General features: G+C 37.9%; 1 protein-coding gene across 1 annotated transcript; it reads right to left on the reverse strand.

The window, feature by feature from the left end:
- Positions 1 to 3,176: 3,176 nt before the first annotated feature.
- Positions 3,177 to 18,145, reverse strand: LOC121416199 (short transient receptor potential channel 3-like). The gene is made up of 13 exons (XM_041609695.1): positions 17,883 to 18,145; positions 15,539 to 15,772; positions 14,227 to 14,517; positions 13,481 to 13,714; positions 12,783 to 12,947; positions 12,234 to 12,522; positions 11,244 to 11,489; positions 10,111 to 10,363; positions 9,175 to 9,418; positions 7,054 to 7,260; positions 6,129 to 6,191; positions 5,525 to 5,600; positions 3,177 to 4,655 (listed from the first exon to the last, which is right to left on the reverse strand). The coding sequence occupies exons 1-13, from the start codon at positions 18,078 to 18,080 to the stop codon at positions 3,565 to 3,567; spliced, it is 3,591 nt and encodes a 1,196-aa protein (XP_041465629.1). The 5' UTR covers positions 18,081 to 18,145; the 3' UTR covers positions 3,177 to 3,564.
- Positions 18,146 to 18,648: the final 503 nt, after the last annotated feature.

The following is an 18,648-nucleotide window of genomic DNA, read 5'->3' on the forward strand; positions in this document are numbered from 1 at the left end:
GGCAGTGATAGTGGTATGACAATATTTATGATACAGAGATGCATTTTTACTTGACATGAATGAGGGTAACCACATGTTTTGGAGGACATTTTATTATTGTTTGAAGTTTTAATAAAGTACGAAAGTTAACTGAAGGTTATATGTTTTCTCGATGATTGATTAATTGATTTGTCATTGTGAGTAAAAAGTTGGCCTTGATTTATAGATGGACCGATAATGGGAAAAAAAAGGAACAGTGGTTATATGATTCAATTCTGATTTCAGAATAGTTGGTTCTCTCTCCCTACTCTCTTCCCCTGCCCCCCCCCCCCAGCTCTCTCCCTCTCTTAATCACTCTTCCTTTTTCTAGTAAAAAAATTCAAAGTCAATCCTCACTTCTCTTGACTTCCAGAGTGTTTAATAAGTCAGAATTTATTAATCATCTTAGAAATGGTCCAGTCATTTATTTTAGGTGTTTACAATGAGATTTTTGTTGAAGACTGCCTAGGACAAGCTACCTTCATGTGTGTAAGAGCCAAGCACAAATGTTTTGGGCTTAACATTTGCATTTCAGGGTTCCCAACCCATCAGGGAATATTATTTTACTTTTTCACGTCAGGGAAAAATCAGGGAATTTGATGAAAAATACCTAAAATCAGGGAAAAATGCCTCAAATGAGGGGAAAAAAATCAGGGAATTTTGATTGGCTCAAAAGTTGAAAGCACGGTAGCATGGCAGTTAGTCAGGCTCTGTTATATTTTGTTGCATATCTAAAGGCCTGGTCACACCGCCAGAGCGTTGTTGGAGCGGTCGTGGAGCGGTGGGGAAAGAGGGTCGAATTTCGCTTTCAAAATTGTGGGAAAAAATTGCAAAAAAATCGAAAATATAAAAAAACAATTGAAATCGAAAATGGTGAATGGTAGCGAGCGGTGATGATTTTTTTCTCTCCGCTCCAACAACGCTCGGGCGGTGTGACCATGCCTTTAACAACATCCATTGAATGACTGGTTATTATGGTTATGGTAGATGGCTGTAAGGGGAGAAGGGAGGCCATAACATCCCTGTGTGATAGTACTAATTAGTTTTACATTATTTTTTGTATAATGAAAAATACATGTAATTCACTTCAACAACTTAGAAAACAGGCGAAACTGGGAATTGGTTTAAATAATTATCTGAATTTTCAAACTTCAATAGGGAAAAATCAGGGAATTTAGTTTTCTTGAAAAGCTGGGAACCATGGCATTGTGACACACTAAACAGAATTCACAAAATTAGAGAATTATCAGTGGAAACCAGGTAGAAAGCTGACAACCTCTCGTAGAGTAAAAATAACATGCTTATTTTGGTGATATGTCAGGTGGTAATCAAAGCCCAAGGGGCTAGTTTGAGATAAAAAGGACTTCACACATCTGAAAGATGACTTTCAAACTATCAGCCAAATGTCTTCCAAGCAATATCAAATGGAAAGAGGCTATGTGATTGCCGATGTGCAGTGCATTAGCAGTATCCCCCCCCCCCCAATTGAAACCTTTTTAAAATCATTTATGTGTGAGGGTGGCTTACAGCAAATGAGTTAGATAAAGAATTGAAAGTGGCTTTAGAGCACTTCATGGTCTGAACAGGCTGCATATATGATATTTAGGCCTGCTTACCATTCACTCTCCTTATTTTTTCAGTTTTCAACATTTTAGGGTGGGGACAACTGGGGGGGTGATGGTGGTTCTAAAATAGGCATTTTCACCGATTCCCCCATCTCCCACGGTCCCACCCCAGAGTGCTGCCACTATTTTATGTAGTTTACAGATAGCTTTTAATAACACCTGCCATAAACAATCTTTAGGTTCAGTCAGTCTCTGATAAAAAATACTACATAATGTTATATATTATTCTTGTCTAATTTGGTTCAGCTGTGAACATACATATATTTCTTTCATGCAGAAAAATAATTATCAAATGTAATAATTCAATGTGCAATCAAAAGGAAAAAATATCTATGTATTTTGATTTACATAACCCTTTGTATACATATGGATCAGTATGCTTGATCACATTGTTAAAAGCTTTGTGCCATATTTATGAAATTGTCAAAGAATGATATCACTTCATTGATTGAGGGATTATATTACTAACATGATATTGCACATATTCATTTTTATATGTAAAATACCGCAATACCACAAATCAATGATTTGTTTCTTATTCAAATTGCACATAGCCCCTACTATTTCTAGATTTAAAAAAATTCCAGAGGAAGTCCATTTACTCTAATTAACTTTGGTAAATTATTGCCCACCAAAAAATTAAATGCTCTGACCTTCAGGGTAATATAATTCAACTCAAGTTGAAATTGCCATAGATTGGCAATTTTTAAACCTATTAGCCAGACTTTAACAAATAGTGTACAGTATTTATATAGACCATATTGGCCTAAATCTTTTATAGGTGTAGAATGGACAATAAGCCATTTATATGCTTTTTAGTGATTCTCCCACCATAGACATTGATGTTACCTTGTTTGCGTAATTAATATGACATCTTTTAATCTTGATGTAACAACATATAAATGAAAAATATTACTGGCTCATCTAAAAGAAACATCATGCTGTCAAATCCAGAGATGCAATCTTGAATTGTTATAAATCAAGCCGCTTATTATAGAAGTTATTCTTACCCATATCAGTGAATATGATTTCTGAAAAATCATTTTCAAGAATAAAAAAACCCTTTTTTTTATTATGTATACCATTGCAAGATCCGCTTATAAGATACAACTTTCAACATAAGTGATCACAAAGCCAATGTGCATATATGTTCTGCATGCGTAGCCCATTGTTTTGTATTGGCTATAGACAAGCTATTGAATATGTAATTCCTGGACTACTATAGTATAATAATCTTTGGTCATAAATATGTATTCCAAAATAATGTTATTTATCTTATAAATCAAGGTGAGCCGCATAATCATGATTCTCCTTTCGGACTTGAAATTTCTGATGCCCACCTTATAACGTTCTAGCTTACAAGGTAATACCATGGTCACATTTGATCTACGGCGGCCGTACGGCGAGTCGAAAACAGCCGTTTTATTCATTTTTATTAAACCCACCTATATTTAGCTGGTACAAAAATGTTAAAACGGCTGTTTTTTACTAGCCGTACGGCCGCCGTAGAACAAATGTGACCAGGGTAAATTGTGCAGTACATTACTGTCTTAAGAATGTCACTTCCATTTCCTTGGCCTTACAATAATAAACAATATTGTTTACAAATTCCATTTCATTTTCAGCCTGTAATAAAAAATAAAATCATCTGGAGTACAAAAAACTGACATACTAAAATTTGTCATTCCTGCAGACAGAGGCAATTTGCTTTATCAATATTGCCATGTATCGTAAGGGTTGTGGAGTTGGTCGATGAAATAACCCCAGCTTTAATAGACTAGCTTCCTAAACCCTTGATCTAGGAGTTGTGCAAAGGAACCACTATGTCACCACACTTCAAGCCAGATAACTATGAAATGAGCAGTTCCGTGGAATCGATACAGGGCTTAAAAGTCAGTGTTAGCTAAGTAGAATTCTTGTTTCAGGCATCTAAAGAGAATGCAATGTTATAATGTCCTGTTGGCACACCGAGGGTGTCTTGTTCTTGTGTGTAACGAGCCCTTGTGTTTCCATTCCTCACACCACTTCTTAATCCTCCATCAGCATGGTGTTCATCAAAGTCATAAGATACACCAACCTCTTTGCTGCTCTCAAAGTCCCTTGATTGGCTGCCCCCTGACATGTCAGGTGCTGTGTGGATCACATTGTGGGATGAAGACATGTCAGGTTCAAAGTCCATCCTTGTCGCGTCTTCATCAACAACGCGCAAGATGGGGTCATGGCGTGTCTCAAGGTCGAAACCTACATGGATGCTACCACGGCTTAGTGTCCTGGATATGCTTCTTTTATCAGGTTCATGTGACATCCCACTCCTGCCACTCTGTGCTGGTTTTGATTGTCGTCTATTGTCGCTTGTGTGACCTACCCCTCTGCCACCATAACCTTGTCTTGGGTTGTTATTGTTATGTTGCTTGTCATGATCTCCATACCCAACAATGTCGGTCACATCGTACGCCCTTTGCAACGATTCGCGCCGTGTGTCACCACTATCGGCACTTGTTCTTCGTCCTGATCGATTCCGACGTCTGACAATCACATCCTGCTGACGCTCACTGTCATCATAGCTCAACGGGATGTCCCCAATATCTAACACTCTTGGAGATGAGTTCCGTCTGCCTTGGAGGTCGTACTCAAACCTACTGCAATCGCTATCCAATGTCCTCAAGCTATTTGCGCTGCCACAACGCGTACCAAGATCTGTATGGCCTATCCTATCATGACTACCTCTGGTACTACTGTTGTAAGCAACTACTTGCTGTGATAATGTGGCATTGGTAAGGGTCTCTATGTGTTTAGTCAGTTCTGTCACCTTTGCCTTGAGAGCATTAAGCTCATGGCTAATGTCTGTACCTTTTGTGGACGATGAACCAGTCGTCGCACTCGGAAATGAGAAGGTAAATGCTGGAGCACTGGAGGGAGCTAGTGGCGCACTGGGCGTCTTCGGGGCCCGTAGCTGCTCCATGAGCTCAAATCGAAGACTTGATATGTCATTCTTGATTTCATCCAGTTCTCCTATAAGGGATAAATATTAATGAGAATATCATTACAATATCAATTACAGCCCATTCAAGACCAGCCCCACTTTTTCTGACCCTCTCCCATGATAATGATTTGTATTATGTAACTGTGTTTCCTATCACTTGATCAGAGTTTTTAGTAATTCTCAAAGAATAGCAAAAACTTAATTTACAAACAATGACGTTCCCACACTGTCTGCAAGTTACTGATCAAATATGCTGTATTTTCAAAAGTAGGTACGAAGTGAAATGTGCTTTGCTTTAAACCTTGTAGCATGTTACCATATGTACACTGCACAGGTGATTCTGATCAATCTAATAATTGAGGACAAAAGTTTAAACTTACAATGAAATATGAAGAATTACACATTAAAAAAATTGTTTCCATTTTCTTTGTTCTGAATATTGAATAAGATAACAATAAAGTATTCCACAACCAAAGTGGAGCTTATAGTGTGCAGTATGGAAAAGGTCCCAGCTCTGTCTATGACCTGGGAATGCTACCTAGACGTAATAGGAGGGGATGTCATTTTGTTCTCGATTTGAACAATTGGGGTGACAAAACCAAGACCTCTACAACAATCCTTCATTTCGTCTTGCACAAAAACCCTGTTGCAATGGAGAGATGCGTAATGATGATGAGTGACTTTTCCTTTTCCCTCCTTTCTCTCTCATTTTGAATACTTAGAAAGAATTACTGGGCTGCCACCTCCCCCTCCTCTTTGTAACGTCACACCCACATAGATATGCAATGCTCATGGGCACCCCCTTTATTCTAGCTGTTTTATTCCTGAATCACAGTTTCACACTTTCATAAATATTGGTCTGTCTTTAACTAAAGGGAAACAAGAAATTGAAATGTACCTTCATTCACTTCATCATTTTCTTTATCCCTCTGTAATTTGAAGAGATATCTTTTGATTATGCCTTTGGTAATACTCTGTAAATAAGATAAAACAATTTTAGCTTTAATGTTAGAATTAAACATTTTCAAAAATCAACTAAGCATTCCATTACAACAAAGAAGAAAACATGACAGGTATTCGGCAGTTCTTAAATGTATATATGAGATTATCAGTCCACTTTTATATTCACTGACGTGTTTGATTAAAACATATGCATGCCTTTATCACTTCAAATGCTCTGCTTACTTCAAATTGATCTTTTTATCTATCTGTTTTACTTGTAACTATTGTTTTATATTCTTATAACAATCTGATTTTATGTCAATGTCAATAACATATAGTCTAATATTTGAAGAAACAAATAAGATTGAACTGAATTTGGATTTAGTTTTAATTGCATTTAAAAATAATAGTGAATATATTGCATACTTTATTGCAAATGAAACTCACAAAATTGCAAGTTTACGCAATCCAAGCATATGATTGTTGTTTATTCCTATTTATCAGATATATAACTATTGTATATTTTAGTCATGACAATAGTTCTTTAACAAATCTCTTACCTCGTGTGTGCTTTCATCTCGCCGTAGTTCTAGTCTATTCAAGATATTGAAAACACCATTTCTCTGTGATGATACACAAATGAAACAAATTGAGTAAGTAAAAATTGTTAGAAAAATTGTGATAGATATTGCTGTTTAGCAATTGTCAGATTGTTATAAAACTCACCAAAACTCTAGTCACGGATTCTCGATATTTTAGCTTTTCTCAGAGATATGTCAGAATCGGTATTCTTTCTGGTGAATGTTATAACTTTTGTCATATAAATTGTCATACATTGTATATCTTTTCTATAGTGCACAAAAAAATTATGTGAATTCATAAACGCTCAAAATCCCTTTAAAATCAAAAGATATTATTCAGAAATGTCATGACTGGCCAAAAAGGTAATCAACCATCAATATGTGACATGGGCTTGGCGAAAGATGATTATTCAGAAATGTCATAACTGGCCAAAATGTAAACGACTATCAATACGTGGCATAGGCTCGTAGAAAGAAAAATATTCAGAAATGACATGAATGACAAAAAGGTACACACTACATTCCAAGGATTTAAAATCAATCCAGATTGGCTGTGAAAAGTGAGTGACCAGCCAAATTTTGGATTTAGATTTGAAGCTTCTGTATAGATTTAAACATAAAGCTAAAAGATTGGAATTCAAATGTAAGGTTTGTCCTTAAGATTGATAATAAATCAAATATTCTTCTGGTCACAGCCGATCTGGAATTATGTTCAATCTTTTAAATTCAGAGTGTAATCAACCATCAATATGGGCTCTTGTCCTCAGGTGTTGTGAAAGTGTTGGGGGGGGGCTAACCATGCAAAAAAATCGCAGTTAGATGGTCCTTTTTTTACATTCTTGTACACATGGTCTTGGAAAAAAGTGGGGGAGGGGCCGGTTTCGAGGCCCCTAATTGTCCTTACCCGTTCTCCTAATGGTACTTGGTTACTGTCCCTGGATGGAGGGCCTCGTCTACACCTCACCAACTGTTTTACCACCCACTTGTAAAGATGATAGAATGATTTAGGTGATGGGATAATGTTGAAAGGAACAGGGATGGTGGCGCCCTTCTCAAAGTAAGACATCCAGAGCTGAGCCCGAGCGAATTTCCATTCTACGTCTTGTTCACTCTATAGTTTTATTAAAAGAAAATAGAATTTTAAAACTCATCAAAGGAAACGGCTTTTGCTTATTCGCAGTTTAACATACTTATTTAACAATGAACCTTAACCTTTCTTATGCAACCAACAGCGCTTTGTATCCTCTGGAAAAAGCGGTATATAATTCCAATTATTATTATTATTATTACCTATCACTGAAATTAGATTATGAAGGAAAGGGCATGCCAAGATCTGAGGACCGTAGTAATATCAATTGCAATTAAAACAATGTATTAATTGTTATGTACATTATAACTATTATTATTGTTATTATCATTACATCATTATTATCATCATTGTGTAATTTAAGATTATTTGTCCTTAGATATGTATGATAATAACATATAGTTGATCCTCAATAGGTGCTTTCACAGAAACACAAAGCAGACTGCTAGATAAAGCAAATAAAATATCGACCTACATACATTACGTAGAGTGTATGGTAAGAATCAAATAATAAAACAGTAATAATGATATTAAACACATCAGGGGCGACACCAGTGTGTGTTTAGAAGGGAACAAGATGACCAAAAAGGAGACCAAATGTTGACCTTTTTATCAATTGAATAATAGGCACAATACCGAGTCAACCATCTTCTATCTCTTTTCTTACTTTACTTCCCCTTTTTGCTTTCTCTCACCTTTTTCCTCCACTACATGAAATATCATAGAAGCAGTTGCCCCTGTAGCTGCAGCCCCATCATATTTTAAAACCCTATTCTTTCTTCTTTCTTGCTTTTTCTTCTCCGCCCTTTTATTTTTTCTCTCAATTTTACTCCTTATGCGCATAGTGAATGATTTGAATTAATTTGCTCCTGATTGCTAAAAGCCTGAAGATTGAATATTCTTTTTTCTGTATCAGCAACATGAATATGATCTTTTCCAACTTCTACTCTTGCCTGCCGCCAAATCACACCTACATGATACGTTTTGTTTTATCATTGATTTTTCCTATGGTATCACACCCCTCAAGAAAAATTGTTCATCATCATCATTATCATATCAGCCCACTGCCATGCCAAGGCCTCCTCAGGTCGGTGCCGAAGGTGTCTGTCTTGTGCTGATGCAATCCACTTCATGCCAATGAACTTAATGAGCTCGTCACTCCATCTCAATTTTTGTCTACCCCGATTTCGTGATCCTAGCCATTGTCTCCATTCTGCGATGCATTTGGTCCATCTATTATCATGCGAACTTGCAAGGTGGCTAGTCCCTCTCCATTTCATTGCTTTAATTGTTTGATTATGTCTATAATTCTAGACTGGCTCCTATTCCATTGTATGTTTTTTCTGTCACGTTTTGAAATCAGTATAGCATTGTACGTTCCACACTGTGTTTAGTTTATGTTATATTTTCTTTGTTACATAACAGGTTTCAGAACCATAGGTAATAACACATTGGTTAAAGACATTTCTCTTAAGGCAAATACGCACATTAATTGCTCTTCATGATGTCATTGAAATGCTCAAAAGCGTTCCATGAGAATGATATCATCGGCGAATCTCAGGTGATGAAGACGATCTCCTTCAATGTTCACCCCCTGACTTTCACAGTCTAGTTTACGATTCATTTCGTCCAGTGCAGCGTTGAACAGTTTGGGTGAAATTGTATCTCCCTGCCGCACTCCTCCGTTAATGGGGAATTCATCACTTATTATTCGCTTTTCATGTTAATTAGAGGGACCGACCTCGATAGGCCAATGTTCTTTCTGTCCCTCATATCCGCCTAACTTCATTTTTGATGTGTTAAATTGTTCTTTTTTTTCTTGCTTCTTGATCATGTAAAGCAAGTACATGTATTTATATTATAGTTTTTGTGAATAATTCATATCATTTTTAATTTCAAGAGATGAGAAATAAAATGAATTGAAACAAAACAACTCACATTGATCTCTTGAAAGGAATTGCTCATCATGGCGATCAGCATGTTCAGCATGACAAGACCCATGACCACGTAGTAGATCATGTAGAGCATGGTCCCAAACGACTCGGTGATCAGGTACCCGCCCTTACCGCCCGCCGTCATCGACACCGTGGCGTTGCTGGTGCTGTTGTGGTGGAGCCTGGGGTCTGCAGGGTTGCCAAGGCCAAACAGTGCCCAAAACAGGGTCAGGAACGCCTGACCAAAACTGAGAGAAGATGGTTGATTAGTGACATGATTAGTTGGAGAAATTAAGATTACGCGTGAAAATCATGCACTCTAAAAATAAAAAGGGGAACTAGGTATAAAATGCATGTGGTGTAATAGTTTTTTCACCGTTCATGCCCTTAATACCTTATTAAAATCGCTGTAACTCCTCGACCCTCCAAAGGGATGATATACCCATTTCCACCTTTTCATATTTAGAGTTTTCATGAAGAAAATATCATACCATTATATCTAAGCAATTTTTAGAATTAACAAAATACAGAGCCTGCCCTTTGATTCAGCCTATACACAACTCTCAGAGATAAGGATGCGGAAGATAATCACGTTGAAAGGAATTTTCTTTTCTTGAGGTGTCAAGATGTTCAACAAACTTTTGATTATTGATTGAGATGCTGAAGTTTGTCCTGGGAATTCTGATGAATGAATCAGGGATTCTCAATATCAGCAACTTCCCAGACCATGTCTGATGTCAGTAACGCTGTCGTTTGAATATACCATAATACTCATTCATTTCAGAATTTGTTATAATTTTTCTGTTCAACGATAATTAACATTTGTTCTTCAATTTATAAAAATGACTGACGTTTGGTGGAAATGCAGAAAAGTGAAGTTGATAGTAAAGTTGCTAAGTGACTGACATACGTCACGTGATCACAACCCATGATAACGTACTTGCCGAACTTTGAATCTTCGTAAGAGTAATATAGATTGAACATGGAGCAGAAAAACGCCAGGAAGACGACGATGAAGACGACGGCGAAGCGGAGGATGTCGCCCAGCATCCGACCCAAGGAGATCTGGAGTGGACCGAGGAACTCGCTGACCGGTAAGATGTAGGAGAGGCGTGAGAAACTGAGCACGTTGGCCAGGGCGTACAGGGCTTCTGAGACAAAGACGGGATCATCGTTGTGCCACATTGAACGTTCTGACAGAACAAAATAGAATTATATACATTACACAAAAAAATATATTTATACTTTTATAGGACATAGAGACCATGGATCATAATCACCATGTATATCTGGCATTTTCATTTATTTGTTAGAAGAATATCTGTTTAAAAAGAGTATCCCATCTCGAAATTTGCAAAGATATGAATTTTATGATAATGATGGATATATTGAGTTTATGTTTTGAGGGATATGAGAAAAGAAATACTTCATTTAGAGTTATTAGATAATTGATATACTGTATGAAAACAAGACCAGGAAATCTTGAACGAGTCAACTTGACCAATCACAACCAAGAGTTACGGGTTCCAGGCAAATCAATGGAAAAATAATCTTAGAAGAAGAAAAGAAGAAATCTAGAAAATACTTCATGAAATACAATCACTGGCGTATGGGGAAGCTTTGGGTACTTCATCAAACATATCAACAAATGTGACAAAGGGGAATGAAAAAGGAGAAAGGACGGTAAAGGAAATGGAAAGTGTGATACAATATCAGAATATTATGTCAAAACATATTCCAATATCCCACTTTCATTTCTTATTTCTTCTTGAATACATAATGGTAGAGCAGAGCCCCGTCTTACAAAGATTTACGATTGATCCAATTAACCTCAACTATACGAAAATTCATCAATGTCACAACTTTTTTTTACAGGACATGTCCTTTGTAATGCGTGATGTAGGAAACGATTGATGATTTAACATACATCCTATTTAGAACATATTTTGAATAAAAATGTATTTTTTATTTTGACGTTGCTGGTTTTACAAAGTTGTGGTTGATCGGATCAATTGCGACTCTTTGTAATACAGGGCCAGAAAAAGTATGAATTGAAGAAAAAAAAAACATTACCTCGTTGCAAGAAATAGAAATGCGCTTGTGCTACCGAGTCGTCACCGTGCTTATACAAACAAGGCGCATTGACATTGGTCATGAAGAAATCTATGGCCCGACGGGCCCTGGTCACACTAAGTATATTGAGTGTGCATGACGCCAGGTAGAGATTCAACATGGCGATATCGATCCAGTTCCATATCGATGCCAAGTAAGCGCGAAGACCCTCAGCCCATAGCTGCTTGATCTCACCCCATAGAAACCCTGTAGCAATGGAGAGATATGTAATGATGACAAGCGTATTTTCCGTTCTCTTTTTTTGTTATTACGTTACCCAACCATCGTTTTGGCGTTCAAAGTATATTGTTATATCAATAAAATGAATTTCAAGCTTGAATTCCCTCTACCATTTGCTTTAATCTCGCATCAGTAAAACTCTGTTACAATGGAGAGAACTGTAAAAAAAAATGATCAGTGTCTTTTACTTTTTTGTTTTTTATTTCGTCATCCAACCATTTTCATTGTTCATATGACATGGTTATGTAAATTTGTATTAATTCAAAGCTGATTTTGCTCAGCCCATTATTACTTTTTATCTCGCCACGAAAACCCCGTAGCAATGGAGAGATGTGTAATGATGAGCAGCATATTTTCAGTTATTTATTTCACCCTACCATCAATTTAGTGTTCATATAATAATTATATCAATAAAACTATTCACATAAATTATAAAGCTGGAATTCCCTCAGTCATTTGTTTTTAATCTCGCACCAATAAAACCCTGTCTCTAAGGAGAGAAATGAAATACTGATCACAGTCTTTTCCTTCGGTTTTTTTGTTACGTCTTCCATCAATTACTACTTTAGCATACCCCCAGAGGAATATTATGCCTTGTTTGATGAAAATTATATAAATTACTTTATTAGGGAAAACATGTAAAAAGGAATTGAATAAGACATGCAATCATAAAGTGGTAGTATTATTGATGACAATGAATTCATCACATACCCATGAGGAATATCAGTATAACAATTTCTAGGGGCGTGAGCTCGAAGAAACGAAGCTGAATAATGTAATCCTCTTTTTCCAAACCGGGGAAGATTGAGAGACACGTATTGGTGGTTGTGTTGAGTCGCTCTCGCAAGAGAGAGGTTAGTCTCTTTTCCTTCTGGTCATGGTACCAGTTGGTGTAGGTTTGGGCGTAGAGGGATTCGATGAAGATGACGAGGAGGAAGACGAAATAGGAGGCGGAATACAGGATGAACTTGACAAGCGGACTGCTTACGAACTGGCCAAGCTAGGAAACAAAAACGAAGCACCATAATATTTAAAATTGTCAATTCTGTAGACATGGAAAATCGGAGCCCAGGTCTGTGTAGCATAAAACTTAGCGATTGATTGTGAGGCAAATTTATAAGATTGATGATTGCATTGGCTACTGTTTATGATCAATCTTAGATATTAGCATACAATTGTTAGGGTTTGTGTTACTTGGTCCAGAACGTTAGGGCAACGAAACAGCGAATAGGCCCTCTGATATGAATCGATCTCACCTACCTTGCTATATGGAGCCAGATAGTAACACAGGGTAAAGAACGGTAGTCCGAGAACAATCAGGACATTGACAAAAACCTTCTTGGGCAAGCTCATCAATCGCCAGCTGGGAAAATTACGATACCACAGTGTAGCTAGCTCGTGCTGACAGTGAGAATGCGCTACGAACTAAAGCGAGAAAAAATGAGTTAAATATTAATCAGTCGTAACCATGTAGACGTATAGAGTGAAACAAGTTAGTGGACATCAAGCATGATAACAACTGGAACAGAATACATGAGGTAGACAGATTGGTGATGATTCAGCTCAAGCTCCAAATTCAAGAATTCTTGTCTTTGGTATTTTAGAAACAATTTCATTCAAACTTTTGGGTCGTGTGGTCTCGTGGTTACTGGTTAGAGCATTGGACCCATTATTATTTGTGAGGTTTTGAGTTCAAATCCCAGCTCTGCCACTGACTCCACTTTAACCAAACAAGAAAAGGCCCGAGAGTAACTTCTCTAAATCCTTATGAATTCTAAAGAGATACGTACGTTGCTCCTGCTAGGTGTTATGTTAAGCTGTTCGTAAGCTATATACGAGAGACTTATCGAGGATAATGAGTTGTATAACATTTTACCTCAGGAAATGCTTATCAGTCGTTCGTAAACTCACTCGTAACTTATCAACATATTTATGAAACACCCATTTATCATATTTACCTGTTTCTGTCGGAGTTTTATTGCCAGTTTTAGCCGGGATAGGGTTGGAGCTCGTGAAGAAGCCTCATCCCCGACCTCGGATTTCAACCAGTTGTTTCCTCTTCCATGTTCAGACTCGTCCAGGGTTGTTGCCTCGTTGTTCAGGATGGTCCGTACCTCCTCTGAATTTTGACACATGTCGAGAAGATCCGAGGCAAACTCCTTGCATTGTCGGGCAAGGTCTCGATATTCATTCTGGTCAAAGAGCATTGAATATTAGAAAAACAGTGTTTCATATACGGGCGAACACACTCTCTGATGTTCCGAGAATAGATAATAGTTAACAAAGATATTTTTTTGGGGGGGAGGGGCGTGGGTACCTCACATTATGAGGAATTCGATTAGTCTTGATATGATACGTTTAAGATCATTCCCATTTTTCAACATTTTTCTACACCCTTGCATCAGTAAATGTTCAATAATGCCCTACATTATTGTTGTCTAAAAACGGCGTTTCTGTTATTACAATTCTTAGAGTTTCTCTTGACATCCTTCACTCATAGCCCTGTGACGTGCTAGGGGTGACCAGAGACACAAAGACAAGAGTCACTGTCATATCCATTTTGAAAGAGTTACCTCTGACTAATATCACGTTCATTCGGGAGTGAAAACCTTTCTCCCTCTCTCTCCCTCTCTCTTGCTTGGTATTTTTTTTTAAACAAACCAGCACCTTCTCTTAGAAAATCGTTCCCAGGCCCTTGCCTTACCTTGAATTCTTTCTCAATCCGGGCGTTGGATGCGAGTTCTTGACTCAGCAGGAAGGCGGTGAGGATGGGATCCGGGCTGGTGAGTGCTATGAACGCCGGACTGGCCAGGGCACGGTAGGTGTTGAACCCAGCCAGGGAGTGTTTCAACGGGTCGAACTGTTTCTTGTTGCTGCAGTAGGTGCATTGACAGAGGGAGTTGTGGGGCTTCTTGATGGTGTCGCCGCGGTTGAGAAGCAACCTGATGATGTCGATTTCGTTGCAGTGGGCCGCTAGCATCAGAGGAGTGACGTCCTGGATGGGGGAGGGGGGGGGGTCATTGGGTAAAGGCATAGATATGATAGATTATTTCACTGCTGGTTGATCTCCACTTTCTTTCTACGTCTACTTTACATTTTGTCCCACCTGCTTGGCCTATTCCTAATTTGTACAATTATAAACAATAATGTAACCACTTGGTATAATTGTCATGAAGCCAATTAACAATTTTCTTTCTTTTCCTTGGAGCTAAGTCAACGTCAATGAAAATTCGTTGTATATCATTTACCACAACAAAATGTCGTTCGTAACTTATTTACTGCTATACGAAACACCCAGTTATGATATCAATTATATTTGCCTGTTTCTGTCAGAGTTTTATCGCCAGTTTTTACCGCGATAGGGTTGGAGTTTTCGAAGAAGCCTCATCCCGACCTCGGAATTCAGTGAGTTATTTCCACATTCTAACGGTTTACTCAATATTGGGTAAAATGGGAACATGCAATGTTGCGTTGAAACAGCACGATATGGGGTAAAGAAAATACCCAGCAAACATGCATGTTCACTTTCTACCCAATGTTTGGTAAAACTTTACTCAGTGTTTTTAGTGCATGTTCGGACTCGTCCAGTGTTGTTTAACATTTTGTATAATTACGATTTTGGGTGCACACTCTTTTTGTCTTCTATCCACATAACCTGACGCCACTTAGTATGTTGCCAACACTTTTTCAAATAATTATTTGTGCAAGACACCCATTCTCATGCTACAAATTTACCTAGTATTTCACAGAGGCCATACCCAAGGTGCAAGAATGTATGAAAATGTGGTCAAGAATATACGCAAAAAAGTGGGAGAGGGAATGAAACGACGGAGCATACATAGTGTTGATTGAATTCGGCTGCAATTTAATGTGAAAATAAGGATCTTGTGCTCTTTTTTATGATTTTCGTATTGCCAAAAGTAAGTTTTAACATTTATGGGGCAACTACCCCCCCCCCCCCGGGCCTAATGAGCACGGCCAATCAAGGGCGTATGCATGTATCTATCCGACATTACCTGCTCAAACTTGCTATTATTCTTTCTTTGGTAGTAGTTGGTAAGACTTCCTAGTCTGAACTTATCCTTGCTTCGCTGGTGGACGGGATGGTTCAACAAGGCTTGTGTGATCCGTAGGTACCCCTTGCTGATGGCCAACATAAGAGATTCTTGGATGGCTTGGATGTCGAGCTTTCGGCCTCCTTTCTGGACCAGGAATTCCACAATCTCAAGATGTTCATTTTCCGTTGAAACCTAGAATGAAAGGAAGTGTATACCGTCTTGATTTATTTTTCTCTATTTTTTAAACCTAATTTGAGGCGTGTTAGCTCAGTCGGTAGAGCGGGGTTTCGTATCCCGGTGACCCGGTTTCGATTCCCACTTGGCGCGCTAGTGTCCTTTGGTATTATCTTCATGACCAGGTCCCACGGAGAGGACCTTAAGCCGTCGGTCCTCTGGTTACTTGCTTATAATTATTTGTACTTTTTATTAGCAATCATGAAAAATAATCACACAACCATATTCATATTTTTTCCATAAACATGATTTTTCTTTTTACATGTATAAAGATACATAATCATATACAAAAAAAAGATCATCTTTATTATAGCATCATAAACATTGCCCGAGTGGACGCAATAATTTGTAGTGAGCACATTAATGACATCTTCAAGTGTTGGCATCTTTAACCAGCCCGGTAATGGTCATCGGATGCAAGGTGATTATGATAATTATGGCAATTTTTCACTACATGGGTAACATCCCACTCTGGCTGAAAATTCACTGATATTTCTCCAATATCTACATCTTTTCGTCTTATAGCTCTCCAAATGACGTCACTGTGCCAGAAACCAGATCAATGGTTATCAGATATTCATATCATTCGTGAATTACGTCCGTCATACGCCCACGTAGCGAGATTGGGTAAGGAATAAAGTCATTACTCAATTAGGCCTACTAATATACAACATGTTTAGAAAAAGGAATGATAGAATATGCCTTGTTATGAGCTAGTTTTCCAACACACACAAAAAAATACATTAAAAATATCAGAATAGCGGAGATTCGATAGAAATTTTCAGCCCGAAGTATGAAGTGTCGGGTGGGATGGTTTCTCTTTGTAATAGAAAAAATAAAAATATTGCGTCACAATTAAGAACAATAATTTGATAATAGATATAGATACCCCCAGGACAAGCGTCTTTATGATATTCTTTCTTTAAATTGTTTGTACCCACACATGCGTGAATGAGGAATCTTCTAAGTTATACCAGGTGAAAGAAGAGATTCTAAGCTATACAATGATAGACAATTTGTCGTTTTTGTATAAGTTATGATAAATAATAATAATAATATAGACATATTTACCCAGGGTAGCCACTTCAGTTTCGAAAACTGTTCTCCAGTGGGCCCTGTTATTATTACCCCGGCTTTAGCTGGGCTGCCTAGGCGCTCAAGCATTCAAGGAATTTCTTCCTGCCGGGTACCCATTCACCTCACCTGGGTTGAGTGCAGCACCATGTGGATGAGTTTCTTGCTGAAGGAAATTACGCCATGGCTGGGATTCGAACCCACGACCCTCTGTTTCAAAGTCAGAAGACTAATCCACTGGGCCACAACGCTCCACAAATCATAGATAATTCTAGGTTTCTGTTTTTTCTGGGACGCACTGTATATTTCATTAATTTATTTTATTTATTTATTTATTTACTTGTTCATTTCAATTTAATTCTTTATTCCATTTCCATTCAAAACATAATACACTGTAAAAAATGAAGTGCTAATTTAGCACTTATGGTGCTTGTATAGTGACTGCACTACGCGCGCTGATTTTCTAGTTCAAATTTAAACTAGAAAATCAGCACTCGTATAGTGCAGTCACTATACAAGCACTGTAAGCTCTAAATTAGCACATCATTTTTTACAGTGTACAAAGTAAATTAAATCAGATACAATTTTACGGATGAACATTCTTTCTTCGTAAAAAAAAGGATTATAAAATTGAGCATAAATTGAAAAAATGGAGCCCAATGAGCACAAACTCCGATTTTCGTTGAGTCCCTTCAAAGTAAATTTACAGATACAAAGAGAGCAAAATTAAAACTCCACACTTACACTGCAAAAACTCCGGTGTTGATTTAACACCAGCCCGGAATCTATTATGTCCACACCAGAGAAGTATTGACATAACACCAGTTTGGAATCAAACCGATGCTGTTTTAATACTAACTAGTGTTGTATAAACACATGTTAGACCAAAACCAAACTGGTATTGTTTAACACTTCTCTGGTGTGGACACATGTAGACTCCGGGCTGGTGTTAAATCAACACCGGAGTTTTTTCAGTGTATGTATCGGCCTTTACCTCCAGAGCTGTTCTATCCTTGTAATCCGTACACCTGAGCAACTTGGGCGCGAGGTCGTCGTTCTCCAGCATCTGCTTGACGGTGGGGAGGTCGCCGATCTCGGCAGCTTGGAGGAAGTTGAGCTCGTCCTTGGATAGGAGGTCGTGCTCCTTGGCCCCCGATGTGACTAGGAAGGAGTCGTATGCCCTCCGTCTCATGTTGCTTAGTGCGCGGTCCCCCGCCTGATGGAGTTTCCTTTGCTTCTTTTCCACCTCCCTCCTCTTAGTACTGCAATATTCAAAAGATGAAAGATAAATGTATAAGGTCATTTATTTGATCTTTCTTTGCTTCTACAGTGCATATCAAAAAAAGTTAACACTTTGAAAAAGCCCTGGGAATTAAAATGTATACAACATGTGAGTAATTTTTTCGCATATAATATTGGGTTTCGGTCTCATCTATCCAATGAAGGGAAAAGTTTTGACAGAATGTTACAATTGATGGAGCACTGTCCATTTTTGTAAAGCACGTAGAAATCTGTTTGCGCAAAAATGCTTGTTTTCACGCTGTGTCAAGGGAAAGGGCGAAATCCAACTTACCCTGAGAAACATTTTTCAGACATTTCCCTTGCACTTATAGTCAATTGAAATAAAACAGATACATTCAAACATTTTGTAACAATTTTGCCATCAAAATTGAAATTTCAACATTTAGTAAGCACAAACTTTACCCTTTTTGTGCCAGCTGGGTTTATATTTCATTTTTCTTTTAATACTTGTTTCTCCA

This window comes from Lytechinus variegatus, chromosome 1, assembly GCF_018143015.1.
Source record: "Lytechinus variegatus isolate NC3 chromosome 1, Lvar_3.0, whole genome shotgun sequence".
Classification (NCBI taxonomy): domain Eukaryota; kingdom Metazoa; phylum Echinodermata; class Echinoidea; order Temnopleuroida; family Toxopneustidae; genus Lytechinus; species Lytechinus variegatus.

Excerpts from the sequence above, each read along its gene's own strand:
- LOC121416199 (XM_041609695.1), bottom strand. The coding sequence starts at position 18,080 with ATGAGACGGAGGGCATACGACTCCTTCCTAGTCACATCGGGGGCCAAG. Across the intron at positions 7,261-9,174 it reads ATTCCTTTCAAGAGATCAAT|AGTGAACAAGACGTAGAATG; the intron begins GTGAGTTGTTTT and ends ATAAAACTATAG. Across the intron at positions 5,601-6,128 it reads GAGATGAAAGCACACACGAG|AGTATTACCAAAGGCATAAT; the intron begins GTAAGAGATTTG and ends TCTTATTTACAG.